This window comes from Schistocerca cancellata, chromosome 4 (assembly GCF_023864275.1).
Source record: "Schistocerca cancellata isolate TAMUIC-IGC-003103 chromosome 4, iqSchCanc2.1, whole genome shotgun sequence".
Lineage (NCBI taxonomy): Eukaryota > Metazoa > Arthropoda > Insecta > Orthoptera > Acrididae > Schistocerca > Schistocerca cancellata.
In genome coordinates, this window is record NC_064629.1 from 818,371,538 (window position 1) to 818,389,310 (window position 17,773).

The window sequence follows — 17,773 nt, forward strand, 5'->3', positions numbered from 1 at the left end:
ACAAACATTTTGCATTTGCAAACAATTTTTTTGCAGTGTGATGTGCAACAGAACGACGTTCTTGGCAACCCTCTGACACCCCTTCCCTCTCACTAACTGCACACTCCACCCACCCCACCCCCTTCCTTTCCACATCTATGGCGCTCTCTCTCTCTCTCTCTCTCTCTCTCTCTCTCTCTCTCTCTCTCTCTCTCTCTCTCTCTCTGCGTCTACAGTGCCCAAGTCCTCTAATGATGACTTCTGGCATCGTCAATTTATTCAGCTTTATATCATTATTGTTACTATGTTTCTTTTTACAGTACACAAATCTCTCAAATGCTATTGGACCTTATTCTTACACAGAGGAGGATAATTCCATGCCACCACCAGTGTTATGCATCTGTCATTATAAAGAAGGCACAATATTTGGTTTCAATGAGAGCTATGTTTTTAACTCTGAAATTGAAGAAGGTGAGTAAGTGTTGTCTGATCTTAATTCTATTCAGTACTCATGTCAAATACACTGCAGAAACAATTAACAGGTCACTTTATTGAAAACCTATCATTTTTCCCCATTGCAATACAGAAGTTTGAAATACAGCACAGTTGCCCACAACATACTTCCTTAATGGTGCTACAGCACAGTGCCCTGTGACATCATTCTGTGGCCTGGGGATGCTTCAGACAGAAAGGTAACAGCTCAAGGTGATGTGTAAGGTGGGTTAATGGTGTCAAATTGACAGCAAATTCTACAATTCTGCATAACACCACAGTGAACATATCACAGATGGAAACTTTGTCACATCCCCTCCCTTATCTACATCTACATGATTACTCTGCTAGTCACAATAAAGTGCCTGGCAGAGGGTTCAATGAACCACCTTCATGCTCTCTCTCCGTTCCACTCTCGAACGACACGCGGGAAAAACAAGAACTTAAATTTTTCTGTACGAGCCCTGATTTCTCTTATTTTATTGTGATGAACATTTCTCCCTATGTAGGTAGGTGGCAACAGAATGTTTTCACAATCTGAGGAGAAAACTGGTGATTGAAATTTCATGAGAAGATCCCATCGCAACGAAAAACGCCTTTGTTTTAATGATTGCCACTCCAATTCACGTATCATGTCTGTGACACTATCTCCCCTATTTCACAATAATACAAAACGAGCTGGCCTTCTTTGTACTTTTTCTATGTGTTCCGTCAGTCCCATCTGATGCGGATCCCACACCTCGCAGCAATACTCCAGAATAGGGCGGACGAGCGTAATGTAAGGAGTCTCTTTGGTAGACCTGTTGCACCTTCTAAGTGTCCTGCCAATGAATCGCAGTCTTTGGTTTGCTCTACCCACAATATTATCTATGTGATCGTTCCAATTTAGGTTATTTGTAATTGTAATCACTAAGTATTTAGTTGAATTTACAGCCCTCCGATTTGTGTGACTTATCTCGTAATCGAAATTCAGCTGATTTCTTTTAGTACTCATGTGAATAACTTCACACTTTTCTTTATTCAGGGTCAATTGCCACTTTTCGTACCATACAGATGCCTTATCTAAATAATTTTGCAAGTCATTTTGAACATCTGATTACTTTTCAAGATGGTAAATGACAGCATCATCTGCAAACAATTTAAGATGGCTACTCAGATTGTCTCCTATGTTGTTAATACAGATCAGGAACAATAGAGGGCTTATAACGCTTCCTTGGGGAATGCCGGATATTACTTCTGTTTTACTTGATGATTTTCCGTCTATTACTATGAACTGTGACCTTTCTGACGGGAAATCACTAATCCAGTCGCACAACTGAGGTGATACTCCATAGGCACGCAGTTTGGTTAGAAGATGCTTGTGAGTAACTGTATCGAAAGCCTTCTGGAAATCTAAAAATAAGGAATCAATTTGACGTTCCCTGTCGATAGCACTTACTACTTCATGAGTATAAAGAGCTAGTTGTGTTTCACAAGAACAATATTTTCTGAATCCGTGCTGACTATATGTCAATAAATTGTTTTCTTCAAGGTAATTCATAATGTTCCATAAAAACACGGGAGAACTGCCGGATATCAGTAACTTCCTGCCACGATATTTCGGCGCAGAGTCTTCTGGCCATCTTCAGGTGAATGCCACTGTAGTAGTACTACAGTGGCATTCACCTGAAGATGGCCAGAAGACTCTGCGCCGAAATATCGTGGCAGGAAGTTACTGATATCCGGCAGTTCTCCCGTGTTTTTATGGAACAATCAGTACGCCGGGAAAGCTTTGAACATAATTCATAATGTTCGAATACAGTATATGTTCTAAAACCCTACTGCAAATTGATGTTAGCGATATAGGCCTGTAACTCTGCGGGTTACTCCTACTTCCCTTTTTGGGTATTGGTGTGACTTGAGCAATTTTCCAGTCTTTAGGTACGTATATTTCTGTGAGCAAGTGGTTGTATATAATTGCTAAATATGGAGCTATTCTATCAGCTTACTCTAAAAGGAACTTGACTGGTATACAATCTGGACCGGAGGCCTTGCCTTTATTAAGTGATTTATGCTGCTTTTACACCGAGGATATCTATTTCTATGTTTCTCATCTTGGCAGTTGTTCGTGATTGGAATGCAGGAATATTTACTCCATCTTCTTTGGTGAAGGAGTTTCGGAAAACCGTGTTTAATAACTCTGCTTTAGTGGCACTGTCATCAGTGGCTTCACCGTTGTCATCACAGTGAGGGTATTCATTGCGTCTTGCCACTGGTGTGCTTTATGTATGACCAGAATCTCTTTGGGTTTTCTGCCAGATTTCGAGGCAGAATTTCATTGTGGAAATTATTATAAGCATCTCGCATTGAAGTACGCACTATATTTTGAACTTCTGTAAAACTTTGCTAATCTTGGGGATTTTGCATTCTTTTAAATTTGGCATGCTTTTTTCATTGCTTCTGCAACAACGATCTGATCCATTTTGTGTACCATGGGGGATCAGTACCATCACTTATTAATTTATGTGGTATATACCTCTCAATTGCTGTTGATACTATCTCTTTGAAAACATTCAACAACTTTTCTACACTTACATGATCAGATCGGAAGGAATGAAGACTGTCTCTTAAAAAGGCTTTAAGAGCATTTATATCAGCTTTTTTAAATAGATATACTTTGCATTTCTTTTTTATGGTCGTAGGTGTTGCGGTATTCAGCCTAGCAGCAACTGCCTTGTGGTCGCTAATCCCTGTATTCATCACAACACTCACTATTTGTCCAGGATTATTTGTTGCTAAAAGGTCAGTTTTGCATTTGCAACCATTTACGCTTTGAGTGGGCTCATGAACTAATTGTTCTAAATAATTTTCTGAGAAACCATTCAATAAAGTTTCGGATGATGTTTTATGCCTCCGCCGGCTTTAAACATATAATTTTTCCAGCATATCGAGGGTAGATTGAAGTCACCACCAACTATAATTGTATGAGCAGGGTACTTATTTGAAATGAGGCTCAACTTTTCTTTGAACTGTTCAGCAACTATGTCTTCTGAGTCGGGGCTCGGTAAAACGATCCAGTTAATAGTTTAGTCAGATTGTCAGGTATAACCTCTACCCATACTATTTCACATGAACTATCTACTTCAATTTCGCTAAAAGGCAAACTACCTCTGACAGCAATAAATACTCCACCACCAACTGTATTTAATCTATCCATTCTGAACACTGTTAGATCGTTTGAAAAAATTTCATTGAACTTATTTCCGGCTTTAGCCAGCTCTCTGTACCTACAACTATTTGAGCTTCAGTGTTTTCTATTAGGGCCTGGAGCTCTGGTTCTTTCCCAACACAGCTATGACAATTTACAACTACAATACCAATTGTTTCTACAACTACCTTGCTCTGTTGCACCTGCCCACTTTTTAGACGGATGGCCTTTCTGTGGTTCCCTGAGACCCTCTATCCTAAAAAACTGCCCAGTCCCTTCCACACAGCACCCGCTACCCATGTAGCAACCTCCTGTGTGTAGTGGACTATTAAGCGAAACTCAGAAACCCACCACCGGATGGCCCAAGTCAAGGAATCTGCAGTCTACACAGTCACAGAACAGCCTGAGCCTCTGATTCAGACCCTCCATTCGGCTATGTACCAAAGGACCACAGTCAGTTCTATCGACGATGCTGCAGATAGTGAGCTCCGCCTTAATCTTGTAAGCAAGACTGTCAGTCTTTACCATTTCCGCAAGCCTCCCGAAACCAGACAGAATCTGCTTCGATCCAAAGCGACACATGTCACTGGTACTGACATAAGCCACCACCTGCAGTTGGCTGCAACCTGTACTCTTCATGGCATCCGGAAGCATCCTTTCCACATCTGGAATGACTCCCCCGGAATGCACACGTAGTGCACACTGGCTTCCTTCCCCTCATTGGCAGCCAAGTTCCTAAGGGGCCTCATTACGCGCCTAATGTTGGAGCTCCCAACTACCAGCAGACCCACCCTCTGTGAATGCCCAGACCTTGCGGGCCAATAAGCTTCCTCTGGAACAGGGTGGACGACTCCATCTGGCTGAGAGACATTGTGAGCCACAGATAACGCCCGAAACCTGTTCGTCAAACAAACCAGGGAGGTCCTACGATCGGCCCCTTAGAAAGTTTTTCACCGCGTGCAAAACTTTGGAATGATCTCCCACTCGACCATGGGTGAGGGGTCAGCCTCAGTGCAGGTAGTACCCAGGTAGGTCACAGCAGTGGACCAATCGGAGGACACGTGGGACTTGTTCAACGTCCCCACATCCCCGCGTTCGATCCTCCACAGTGACGCCCCTTGGCAGAAGTCTCAAGCTGTGTGATGGAAGCCAATGCAGCCTGATGCTGTGAGCAAAGGTTTGCCAACTCATCTCGCATCTGTACACAACAATCACAGTTCCTATCCATTACTGCAGTCTCTCCTGTTTGAAGCTCATAAAAATATGTAACAAGGGAACAGTGTACTCGCCTTATTAGTAGCAGGAACTAGCAGTTTGTTCCTGCTGACGGTCTAACTTACCCACGTCTCACCCTTTCTCTCGATGTCTTACTGATATAGGTCAGAACTGTGATGCCCAGTGTTGAAATCATGTGGTTTTATTATGGTTGGGGAAAACACTTGAGACACACCACTGTTCATAATTGACATGAAAAGGTCACAGCAGGTGGCGTAAAGGGCATCAGTGAAACCACATGTTCCATTGGGGCATTCATTTAGACATTTTGAAAAAGACGGTTTGAATGTGCAACAGAATAATTGCCATAACAACCTTTGACAACCCCGGATGATTCAACCCTTCTCTAAGGATATTGTTGGGCTGCAACCCCATTGAATATGATCCTACTCCTTTCCCTTTGGAGTGTAGTGCGACCACAATTCTTGTTGTTGTATACAGTGCAGGAGCACTGTGGACTGTACAAAGCTATTCTATGACATTTGAACATGATCTTAAGGAGCAAACAGTGTCCATGCTTCTTCAGTCCTAGTGTTTCCGACTGCCCAGTGAGGTTAATCACAGGGGGTTGCGACACTGACACGTGTGTGAATTACAGCGAAGGCTCCCTCTAAGACCCCAGTTTGGCAACATCCTCAGTCCTACCTGCGTGCCTTTGTTGAACACTTTAAAAATGTACCTGTACAGAGGCAACCCTTGATGGCTTCTTTCAACAACCCTCAGGTTCTGCATGTCCGCAAGAATGTACCATTGCAGCAGATTAGCACCACACAACTGAAGGATATAGAGGTGGTGTGCTCAACAAAGTTGCCTGGATGTCACTGATAATATTGCCAAACTATGGGGGAAGGGAAGGGGTCTTGAAGGGACCGTTTGCAATTTCATTCATGCATGTGCAAGTGTTGCACTCCCTCTTAGATTATCATGTCACAGGACAGCAAGAAACGGAAAGGTTGAAAAAGTATAAACACCCTTTGCTGCTTCAGATCATGTTCATATTTCAGTAAATGGTTTTGTATGGTCCCAAGTGATTCCACCCTGTATACCAGAGCAAAAATTGTAATCGTTACACTCAAAAGGGATCAGATAATGTACAACGGGCTGCCCTGTCTTCTACTTGCATAGGGTTTATGACACCACATCCTCATTATCCCCCATGTGTGGGCTCTCTGGGGCCAACTCCTGAATTTTGTCTGGAACTTCTTGTCTTGCCAAGCTTTCCAGGTTCAGTTTGGTGCTTCCCTCAGTATTCCTCATATAGAAGAGAATGGGGCCCCACAGAGCTCTGTATTGCATTTGCTTCTTTCTCTGGTAGCTATCAACAGTCCAGCTGCAGCTGTGGGGTCTACGGTGTTAGCCTCCATGTATGCTGGTGACTTTTGCATCACTATTGCTCCTCAGCTGTGGGTGTTGCTGACTGCAGGTTGACATACAAAAGGCACAGTCCTGGTCTCTCACCTGTGGCATCAGGTTTTCTGCCACCAAGACATGTCATGCACTTCTGTCACCATCATACTGTCCATCTTCAACCTGAACTCTACCTCGATGATTGAATGCACAGTGTAGTGGAGTCGTACCATTTTTTGGGATTGATCTTCAATGCCTGCTTAATGTGTCTTCCCCATCTTTGCCAGCTTAAGCAATCATGCTGATCACACCTTAATTCTCTTCGTTGTCTCAGTAATACCATCTGGGGTGCAGACCGCTCTACACTTTTGTGGTTGTGCCAAAAGCTCTGATCCTGTCATGTGTTGACTGTGGCAGCCTGGAGTATGGCTCAGCACCACCTTCAGCATTGCAGATCCTGTATCTGATACACCATAATGGGGTCTGTCTTGCAACAGGTGCCTTTGAGATCAGCCTTGTTAACAGCCTACTCACAGAGGCTGGCATCCCTCCCCTACATACCAGGTACCAATAACTGCTGCTTAGCTGTGCAATACACATTTGCTACTACCCTGATAGCCAAACTACTGTCCCCTTTTTCCTGGTAGGGAGATCCGCGTCCCACAACAGAGGCCAAGGTTAGAACTCACAATCACAGTTCAGATACAGAGTCTGTGCTGTGAAATCCATATTTTCCCACTGCCGCCTCTTTTTGGGGAGAAATGACGTGCTCCCTCATGGTGTGTATCCCATCCTCACAAGGGAACCTCCCCATCGCACCCCCCTCAGATTTAGTTATAAGTTGGCTCAGTGGATAGGCCTTGAAAAATTAAACACACATCAATCGAGAAAACAGGAAGAAGTTGTGTGGAACTATGAAAAAAATAAGCAAAATATACAAACTGAGTAGTCCATGCGCAAGGTAGGCAACATCAAGGAAAATATGAACTCAGGAGCGCCGTGGTCCCGTGGTTAGTGTGAGCAGCTGCAGTACGGGAGGTCCTTGGTTCAAGTCTTCCCTCGAGTGAAAAGTTTTCTTTATTTTCGCAAAGTTATGATCAGTCCGTTCGTTCATTGATGTCTCTGTTCACTGTAATAAGTTTAGTGTCTGTGTTTTGCGACCGGACCGAAAAACTGTGCGATTAGTAGACGAAAGGACGTGCCTCTCCAATGGGAACAGAAAACATTTCATCGCGAGGTCATAGGTCAACCGATTCCTCCACAGGAAAACACGTCTGATATATTCTATACGACACCGGTGACAGCATATGCGTCACATGACAGGAATATGTTGTCAAACCACCTAACTTTTACACTGGGCGAATGGGTAAAAAGATTCTTCTACCTTGCCCGATTTAGGTTTTCTTGTGGATGTGATGATCACTCCCAAAAAGGGCACGGTTGCACTTGCTCAGTGGTCTGGCCTGGCTGCGGCCCATGCAACCTTTTTAATTCTCTTAATTCTTTTCTATCTACCATTGCTTGACAGACTCGTAGTCGTTGTTCTCTGTCCTGAAATTTTATCTTGTTGATGTAGCTAGTTTTCTTGCAGTAATGGAGGATATGGAAGCACCAGACAAATGCAGATAGTATGTCTCCAGTCACATAATGTGTCTGGGTCATCCAGCTGCTTTCTGGAAAGGGCAACTCTCCCACCATCCCTCTCCTACCCTCTTTCATTTCTACTGGCTTCTATTTCTTGGTTTTCTTGGTTCTCTGATACAGTCAAGTCCATTGGAATTTGTCTTTTGTGTGTTTACTCCCTGGGGATTATCCCATCATGACACACTAAGGATTAAAGGACCAGTGACCTTGTAGTTTGGTCCCTTTAACCATATTAACACATCCATCCCTCCATGAATGGGCTAAAGCCCCACAATGTCCTTAGAGAATGGTTGGATTGTGTGTGTGTGTGTGTGTGTGTGTGTGTGTGTCAGCAGCATTAAAGGTTTTGAGAAAATCATTCTGTTGCACGTCACCCTGTAAAATACCATTTTCACTGTGTAACACACTCCTGGAAATTGAAATAAGAACACCGTGAATTCATTGTCCCAGGAAGAGGAAACTTTATTGACACATTCCTGGGGTCAGATACATCACATTATCACACTGACAGAACCACAGGTACATAGACACAGGCAACAGAGCATGCACAATGTTGGCACTAGTACAGTGTATATCCACCTTTCGCAGCAATGCAGGCTGCTATTCTCCCATGGAGACGATCGTAGAGATGCTGGATGTAGTCCTGAGGAACGGCTTTCCATGCCATTTCCACCTGGCGCCTCAGTTGGACCAGCGTTCGTGCTGGACGTGCAGACCGCGTGAGACGACGCTTCATCCAGTCCCAAACATGCTCAATGGGGGACAGATCCGGAGATCTTGCTGGCCAAGGTAGTTGACTTACACCTTCTAGAGCACGTTGGGTGGCACGGGATACATGCGGACGTGCATTGTCCTGTTGGAACAACAAGTTCCCTTGCCGGTCTAGGAATGGTAGAACGATGGGTTCGATGACGGTTTGGATGTACTGTGCACTATTCAGTGTCCCCTTGACGATCACCAGTGGTGTACGGCCAGTGTAGGAGATCGCTCCCCACACCATGATGCCGGGTATTGGCCCTGTGTGCCTCGGTCGTATGCAGTCCTGATTGTGGCGCTCACCTGCACGGCGCCAAACACGCATACGACCATCATTGGCACCAAGGCAGAAGCGACTCTCATCGCTGAAGACGACACGTCTCCATTCGTCCCTCCATTCACGCCTGTCGCGACACCACTGGAGGCGGGCTGCACGATGTTGGGGCGTGAGCGGAAGACGGCCTAACGGTGTGCGGGACCGTAGCCCAGCTTCATGGAGACGGTTGCGAGTGGTCCTCGCCGATACCCCAGGAGCAACAGTGTCCCTAATTTGCTGGGAAGTGGCAGTGCGGTCCCCTACGGCACTGTGTAGAATCCTACGGTCTTGGCGTGCATCCGTGCGTCGCTGCGGTCCGGTCCCAGGTCGACGGTCACGTGCACCTTCCGCCGACCACTGGCGACAACATCGATGTACTGTGGAGACCTCACGCCCCACGTGTTGAGCAATTCGGCAGTACGTCCACCTGGCCTCCCGCATGCCCACTATACGCCCTCGCTCAAAGTCCGTCAACTGCACATACGGTTCACGTCCACGCTGTCGCGGCGTGCTACCAGTGTTAAAGACTGCGATGGAGCTCCGTATGCCACGGCAAACTGGCTGACACTGACGGCGACGGTGCACAAATGCTGCGCAGCTAGCGCCATTCGACGGCCAACACCGCGGTTCCTGGTGTGTCCGCTGTGCCGTGCGTGTGATCATTGCTTGTACAGCCGTCTCGCAGTGTCCGGAGCAAGTATGGTGGGTCTGACACACCGGTGTCAATGTGTTCTTTTTTCCATTTCCAGGAGTGTATATGTAAATGAATGCCCCAAGGGAAGGGGTGGTTTTATTGATGCTATTTCTACCACCTCTTGAGGCCTTTCATGTCAATTCTGAGTGACGGTATGTCTGAAATGTTTCCCTCGGCCACCTGTAAGAAAACCATGTGATTCAGCATTAGGCATCATGGTTCTGGCTTCTATCGCAGAGGTGTCAACAGAAATGGTGAGTTGTGTGTAAGGAGGGAGAGTATGATGACCTTCCCATCATACGACACGTCCACACGGAGTTTGGCAGAATTTTTGTGAAATTTGGTGTCAATATGACATCATTAACGCTCCTCAACAAATTGTTTGAAGCATCACTGTGCCCGATGATGATGTCCCAGTGCACCATGCTTTTGTAACATCATAGAGGAAGGCTGTAGGTACTTATGTGCCAAATTTGAAACCTCTGCGTCACAATGAGGGAAAATAATGGAGTTCCTAAGAAGTGACTCTTTAATTCTTCCGTGTAGTATAGTTTCCTAGGCACTGTGTCGTAATTATTCGCACAGAATAGAAATTAATCATATTGGAACCATCTCAAGCAAATATTTGATTTTATCAGTCATGTTCATTCAACTTTTTGCTTGTTCAGACTACTGTCCCATAGGCAAAGTATTTTCAAAAGCAGGAAATAGCTGTAGGTGACACTGACATATTTTAAATTTAAATTTATGATTGTAATACTATCATCTCATTATTTTACTGGTATCTGAACTGCTCAATTGAAGATTTTTGATGCTTCTATTCATGTTTTGATAATTTAAAAGGAATTATGTTCAAACTTGAATCCCATATGTGTATATGTATATATATTTTTGCTTACTTGCAGTGTGTATAAACATGAAAAATACAACAAAACCTTATTCAAGTGAGGAATATCTTAGAGAGAAAAAAGTAAATATCAATTTTTCTGCTTTGGTGAAGGCAACATTGAAATTTTCTGTGAAGACGATAAACTTCAAAGCTGCTGGACCAATTACTCCTCCTGACTGCTACAAATTTGACATTGAGGTTTGTGACAGTGTTCTATTTCTTTACAGTGTAGTTTGTCAGTAACTATTATTAATAATAGTGACAACATTATAAATTTACAGTTCAAAAGGTTTGTGTGAGGCACTTAACCATGATTCCAGTCTCATACATTCCCATTGAAATGGCTGTTGTACATTTTATATAACTTCTGAATCATGGCAATCTGTTTCCTGCATTTTTCAGTATGATCCAGTAGTTTGTGTGATCAACTTTCTGTATCTCTCTGTTAAATTGGCACATCAGTTTTTGGCATAATAATGAGTGTCTTCCCAGACAATACTCAATTCCTCTGTAAGTACATGATAGTTGAACATTAGCCCCCAAACCTTTGCAGTGCTACATTCCATTTAGTGCTGCATGTTCTAACACCTATTGTTCTAAGTAACAATAATTATTAGCTGAAATATCAAAAATTAAGTTCTTGATTTGCAGACGATTTAATGGGAACAGCAAGCTGCTGAATGTCTCAGAGACACATTTTCATCAAATAGTATCGCAGACTTGCCTCCTTGAGCGATGTCTTGACCGTCTTTAATTATGGAGCATCGACAATGGCTTTTGCTTTTCCACTGACAAAACTGTTTGTATTAATTTCTGGTGGCACAATTGGGTTTTTCCACTGTCTTTACATCTTGGGCCTGTTGCTCTTCCGTTCATTGAAACTACAAAATTATTGGGGCTCAGGCTTGGTAGAAAACTTCCTTGGTCCACCAAAATGTACTACCTGGCTGCTCGCTGTATGCTGTCTGCTGTCCGCCAATGTCCTATGTGACCTCAGCGATACTTCCGGGGGAGTGGATAAGACCACCCTCCTCTGTCTGTATCTGTCCCTTGTCCATTCAAAACTAGACTACAGGTGTTTTGTTTATGCATCTGCACAATAATCCCTCTTGCGGTGTCTCAATATTATCCAGAATTTTGGCATTCGTTTGGCCACCGGCACCTTTTACTCTAGCCTGTTATGAGTCTGCATGCCGAAGCTGCCGAACTACTGCTGTCATACCACTGTGACTTTCTGTTCGGCAGATATGCATGCTGTTTGTCTGCCTTGCCTGGCCACCCATCCTATGCCTTCTGCTTTGATGACTCCTCTGACTGCCAATATGGGGCATGTCCCTCTTCTCTGTTACCTGCTGGAGCTTAACTTCATGCTACCTGCCACTTTCCCAATTGGTGTGAACCCTTCACCACCTTGGCTTCGTGCAGTGGCCCACACTCACCTTGACCTTCATTCGCTTCGTAAAGTCCCTACTCCAGCCTCACTCATCACTTTAAGTTTAACAACCTTCACATGGAGCTTCGCGATAGTACCTTCATGTGCACTGATGGCTCTGACTGACCGTGGTGTCGGGTGTGCCTTTGTTATTGGCACTGACGTTTTTCGGTATCTGCTTCCAGACCGCTGCTCAGTATTTATAGCAGAGCTCTGAATCCTGTATCAGACGCACTACATCCAACAACACAGGCTTTTCAATTGCGTCATCTGCTCTGACTCTCAAAGTGCTCTTCAGCGACTCAGTGTGCTGTACATCTTCCATACCATAGTGCAATAGGTCCAGTAGAGCGGTCACTTGCTCACTCTTGATGGAGCCACTGTGATGTTTGTGGGTTTCTGGTCACACCGGTCTGACAGGAAATGTGATTGCTGACACTGCTGCTAAGGCTGCAGTCCTCGTACCTTGGCAAGCTAGTTCTTACATTCCCTCTGATTATCTCTGTGTTGCCGTCTGTCTGCAGGTGGTGTCACTTTGGCATCACCACTGGTCCTGCCTTCATGAGAACAAGCTCCAGGGAATTAAGCCTCTCCCATTGGCATGGACGACCTCCTCTCGGCCCACTCACCATGAGGAGATCATTTTAACTAGGTTGCATTTGGGCACTGTCTTTTTAGCCATTGCCATTTGGTAAGTTGTGCTCCCCCTCCATTATGTGCTCATTGCCCTCAACCTCTGACGGTTCACCATTTCCTAATGGAATGCCCTTTTTTAACCACTTACTTTCTCAATTACATTTGCCATCAGAGTTATTGGCCGTTTTAGCAAATGATGTGCGGGCTGTCAACCGCATTTTATGTTTTATCTGTCATAGCAATATGGTGAATAACATTTAATCTTTAGTTCAAGACCTGTTTCTTGATGGTGTATTTTATGGACCTTTCTCCAAGTCCCCGTTTTAGCTGTCTTTCCTTCCACTGATTGGGCTTAACATGTAGTCGTTTTTAACTTTTTTCCGTAGTGTTCTACAGTTCTGACAAGGGTGCGTATGACCCTAGTTGTTTTTACAACCTAAAGCAAAATTTAAAAAAAACCAATTGAATAGCATCAGAGAAAGGAATTAATTAAAGTATTTAACTTCCTGGTGTTGAGTAATGAAGTCCTGGGTTTTTGCACATGAATTAATAACCTGACAACTATTTTCATTTGGTCTTATTTTTTCCAGTTGCACCAATTACAGTGCCACTGGTCCTCAGTTATTGTAAACTCTGAACATACTTCAGTGACCACTGTTGGGGTTGACAGTGGGAGATTGTGTGTTATGGAGAGTAAGGGTACTGGCTCAGTTGTCTGAACTATGAGAATTGTTCAAACCTCAACTTGAAAAAAGTCTGCACATGAAGGTGTGCTACATGCTGTAGTGTGGATGGCTACTGGGCAACCTCGGTGGTATCTGCTGGCTCCAGTTGTATGAGGATTACCAGCCAAGAAGGGCTCTGTCTGGGTGGACGTTTATTTCGGTAGTTCCTTGTAGCAACAAAATGTTTTTCATTGTTTAATTTCAAACTCCTAATGGAAACATGTCATTAGGAGTATCAACACTGTGCTAACAGTCATCTTAACAGAAAAATGGAGAGTATTATGGAGTAAAGGAGACCTCATTGTATAATAGAAGTATTGAGTCATTGACAGCCACATCAAAAAGAATGAAAACTTGTTAGCATTCAGATAGCTACATTGTACTGGCTGAATACACAATGCTGGGATTGCAGTTGGGCAAGTAGGTTTGGCTGAGGTGGTGTTGGGTAGGGTGGGTAGAGGGGTGGTGGTGGTGGTGGTGGTGGTGGTGGTGGTGGTGGTGGTGGTGGTGGTGGTGTTATGTGATAGGTGGGAAGCAGGAAGAGGGGTATGGAAAGGGTAGCTGGTGGTGTGGGAGGCAGCTGATGTGTGGGATAGGAATGCAGGATGGGGAGGCAGCACGTGTATGGGATGGGAATGTAGGAATGTCACACAGGCACTGGAGCTGGTGAGTTATGTGATCACAATGACGATGATGTGAAGATGTTCATTGGGTGGTGGTGACAGGAGGGGGGGGGGGGGGGTGGATTGTTCACTAATGGCTGTAGAAGCAGTGTGTTAGCAGAGACTGAGGCCGTGACAATTCTGGTAATGAAGGTTGTATTGCAAGATAACTCCCATTTGTGTGGTACAGAAAAAACTGGTGCTGGGGGGAAGCATCCAGATGGTACGGGTTGTGTGAAGAATCTAGGGGCTCAGTATTTATTTCCTGTGTACAGGCTTGACGACCCCAGGTTCCTGAGCTGGGGACTGGTAAGCACTGCCAGTCCTCTGTTACTGTAAGCTCCAGGCATGCTTCAGCAACCACCATGCTGTCCTGCAGTGGTGTATCTTTAGTTTCGGAGAACGGGGTCCTTGGCTTCACCACCTGTATTGCGAGGAAGGTACACACCTCTACAAAAAGCCCCTCAACCTCAAAATGTGCTACGGGCTGATGAGGTGAATGGCTGTTGAGGTAAAACAGTCTCTAGTGGGCAACCTCTGGGGCACCTGCCCCCCTCCCCAGTTGTATAAGGCTTGCTTAGGCATCCAGAGCTCTGCCTGGTTCGACGTTTGTTTCTCTAGCATCTCGTGGGATCCCTGTAGAAGGTCTCGTCAAACAACTACTCGTGACGGGACAATTCTATCGTCAGGTAGTGTCTACACCTACTCATCAAAGAGAGGTCGATCGGTCAGTCTTCCTGAGCAGTAATCTCAGAATAATAGTAACAGGACACAAATGTGCCATAACACTTTCATTGTAATTAAGAGAATGGGAGGAACCTTCGAGAAGGTCTCCCCGTGCTATATTCACAATGCATTGGAGGGTATTGCTGGATCCTTAAAAACTGTTCAACGACTTTGTAATGAAACACTTCTAATTCAGACCAAGTATCTAAGCTTCTGGGATATAAAGACTGAGGTGATTATCCAGTCGAGGCTGAGTTGCATAACACCATTAATATCTGTAAAGGCACGGTTACCTGCTTCGATCTATCTGCCAACTCAGACCGTGGTCAATAGCAGATCATGAAGTTGGGTGATTCAAAGGGCAAATTTGTTGCTGTACAGTTCACAGGCTATTTTTGAGCAAAAGGATTGTGCACAGGAAGTGGAGGCCTGTATCACTTGAGATCCAACAGGCTGCCATACACCGGTCTACCAACCACCTCAAACAACGACCTGTACCTAGATGGAATGGCAACTGTTGCTTGGTAATCAGAGCCAGGCGAACCACTCTGTGGAACTTCAAACACCATCCAACTACAGAAAAACCTTCATGTCTTCAGAACTGCGAGCGCACATAAGAGGCGAGTGATAAAAGAATGGGAGAGGGCTTCCTGGTAGAAATTCACGGCTTCCATTAATAAATCCACTTCCACTGCTCAAGTTCAGGAATCAGTACCATGTATTTCAAGCTAGAGCAGTACATGTCCCCATATGGCCTTGTCAAGAAATGGGGTCTTGGTGGATGCGCCTAAAGACATGGCTCAGATTTTAGCTGAACAGTTTTTTGGTGTCACTGAGTCATCCAGACAAGGTGAGGAAGTGTACAACCTTCCATTCTCATGTGGTATGGGGAATAAGCTCTGTGGCTAGACACACTGCTCCAGCACCTGATGAGATTCATTATGCCATGTCCTGTTACTTGTGCTCTGAAGTGAAAGGATAGCTTCTATCTTGTTTTAATGGTGCGATGGCGTCTTTCCATCACAATGGCGGGAGAGCACCATCATTCCGGTGCTCAAACCTGGTCAAAACAGGCTTGATGTGTATAGTTACCGGCCCATCAGCCTCACAAACTTCCTTTGTAAGCTGCTGAAACGTATGGTGTGTTGGCGGTTGGGTTGGGTCCTGGAGTCACATGGCCTACTGGCTCGATGTCAGGGTGGCTTCCACCAGGGTCGCTTTACCACTGATAATCTTGTGTTACTCGATTCTGCCATCCAAATAGCCTTTTCCAGACACCAACATCTGGTTGCCGTCGTCTTTGACTTAAGTAAAAAAAATACGACTAGACTTGGTAACATCATAGCCTTGCCACATTTGTATGAGTGGGGTCTCTGGACCCGCTCTCAATTTTTATCCAAAACTTCCTGTCGCTCCGTACTTTCTGTGTCCAAGTCTGTGCCTCCCCATAGATTCCCCCCCCCCCCCCCCCCCCACACTCACCCCTGCCCACCCCCCACTCACCCCTGCCACCCCACTCACCCCTGCCACCCCACCCTCCCACTCACCGCTGCCCCCCCCCCCCCCCCCCCCCCCGATATTCTGCCATTTTCTGTTGCTACTCCAGTACTGGTGTTGTTAGGCAGTGCCTAGAGGCAGCCATTCACAAGGTGCAGTCATGGGCTCTATCCCACGGCTTCCAGGTGTCATGCATTTCTGTCAGCATCACACCATTCATACAGAACCAGAGCTGTACCTTAATGATGATCCACTCACTGTAGTGGAGACATTTCGATTCTTGGGAATTGGTTTTCGAGGCTCGATCGACTTGGCTTCCTCGCCTTCGTCAACTTAAGCAGAAGTACTGGCAGCACCTCAATGCCCCTCCACTACCTGAGTAACACCAACTGGGGTGCAGATTGCTCTACACTGCTGCAGCTCTACAGAGCCCTTGTTCAATCCTGTCTCGACTCTGGGAGTCTGGCTTATGATTCAGTGATACCACAGTGTTGCATTTACTTGACCCAGTGCACCACTGTGGCATTTTCCTAGCAACAGGGGCTTTTAGGACTAGTCCGGTGACCAGTGTCCTTGTTGCGACCGGAGTCCCTCCATTGCAGGTTAGGCGTGTAAAAGTGCTGGCCAGTTACGTTGCACATGTTCTTAGTTCTCCTGTGCATCCGAATCATAGTCTCCTTTTGCCACCCACAGCGGTTCATCTTCTGCTTCGGCAGCCCAAGTCAGGGCTGTGCATCTCCTTTTCTTTCCTTCTTCCCTTGTGCCTTGTGTAATTGTTTTACTGCGAACAAGGGACCTATATCCTCTCAGTTGCCCCCCCCCCCCCCCCCCCTCCGTTTTAAATCAATCAACCAACTAACCACGTACACGTCCATGGGTGTACACCTAGGCCGCAGATTCTTTTGGACCATTCACATGGCCCTGAGGACTCCGTTAACAGTGCTGCTCTCCGCTATCACTCCCTTTTGATTCTTGACATGTACTGGGCCCATGAAGTGGTTCACACCACCGCTTGATGGCTGATAGTCACGTAGGATTTGCATATGTCCATGGAGGACATATTGAACACCACTCCGTGTCAGATTGGTGCAATGTTTTCACTGCAGAGCTGGTGGCCGTATCTTGTGATCTTGAGCGCATCTGCTCATGCCCTGGCAAGTTGGCTGTCGTTCTTTCCGCGAACCATACGCGACTGGAACAGAAAAGAGGTAATGACAGTGGCATGTAAAGTGCCCTCCGCCACAAACCGTTTGGTGGGCTTGCGGAGTATAAATGTAGATGTAACTTCAAAAACTAGTTTTACCACCAGTGTCTTTGAGCATATTATTTATGGCAGAATGAAGTTTGTGTCAGCAAAAACTAGCTTTAAATGCAGCTCTTGTAGTTTTCCAATGTAATTCTTAATCATAAAATCTTTGCAGCTGATCAGCCAAGTGGTAACGTTGTATTGTCCAAATATTTCAATGATTTTTGTGCCCCCCAGCTTCAGGCGAAGTGTTGGGATGCTGTGTTCTAC

General features: G+C 45.3%; 1 protein-coding gene across 2 annotated transcripts in view; it reads left to right on the forward strand.

The window, feature by feature from the left end:
- LOC126184831 (mucolipin-3-like) overlaps positions 1 to 17,773 on the forward strand; it is a 204,962-nt gene that overhangs the window by 95,400 nt on the left and 91,789 nt on the right. For both annotated transcript variants that reach the window (XM_049927420.1, XM_049927419.1), the window contains 2 exons: positions 300 to 450; positions 10,596 to 10,777. In XM_049927420.1, coding sequence (XP_049783377.1) covers positions 300 to 450; positions 10,596 to 10,777 — 333 coding nt within the window. The remainder of the gene's footprint in view (positions 1 to 299; positions 451 to 10,595; positions 10,778 to 17,773) is intronic.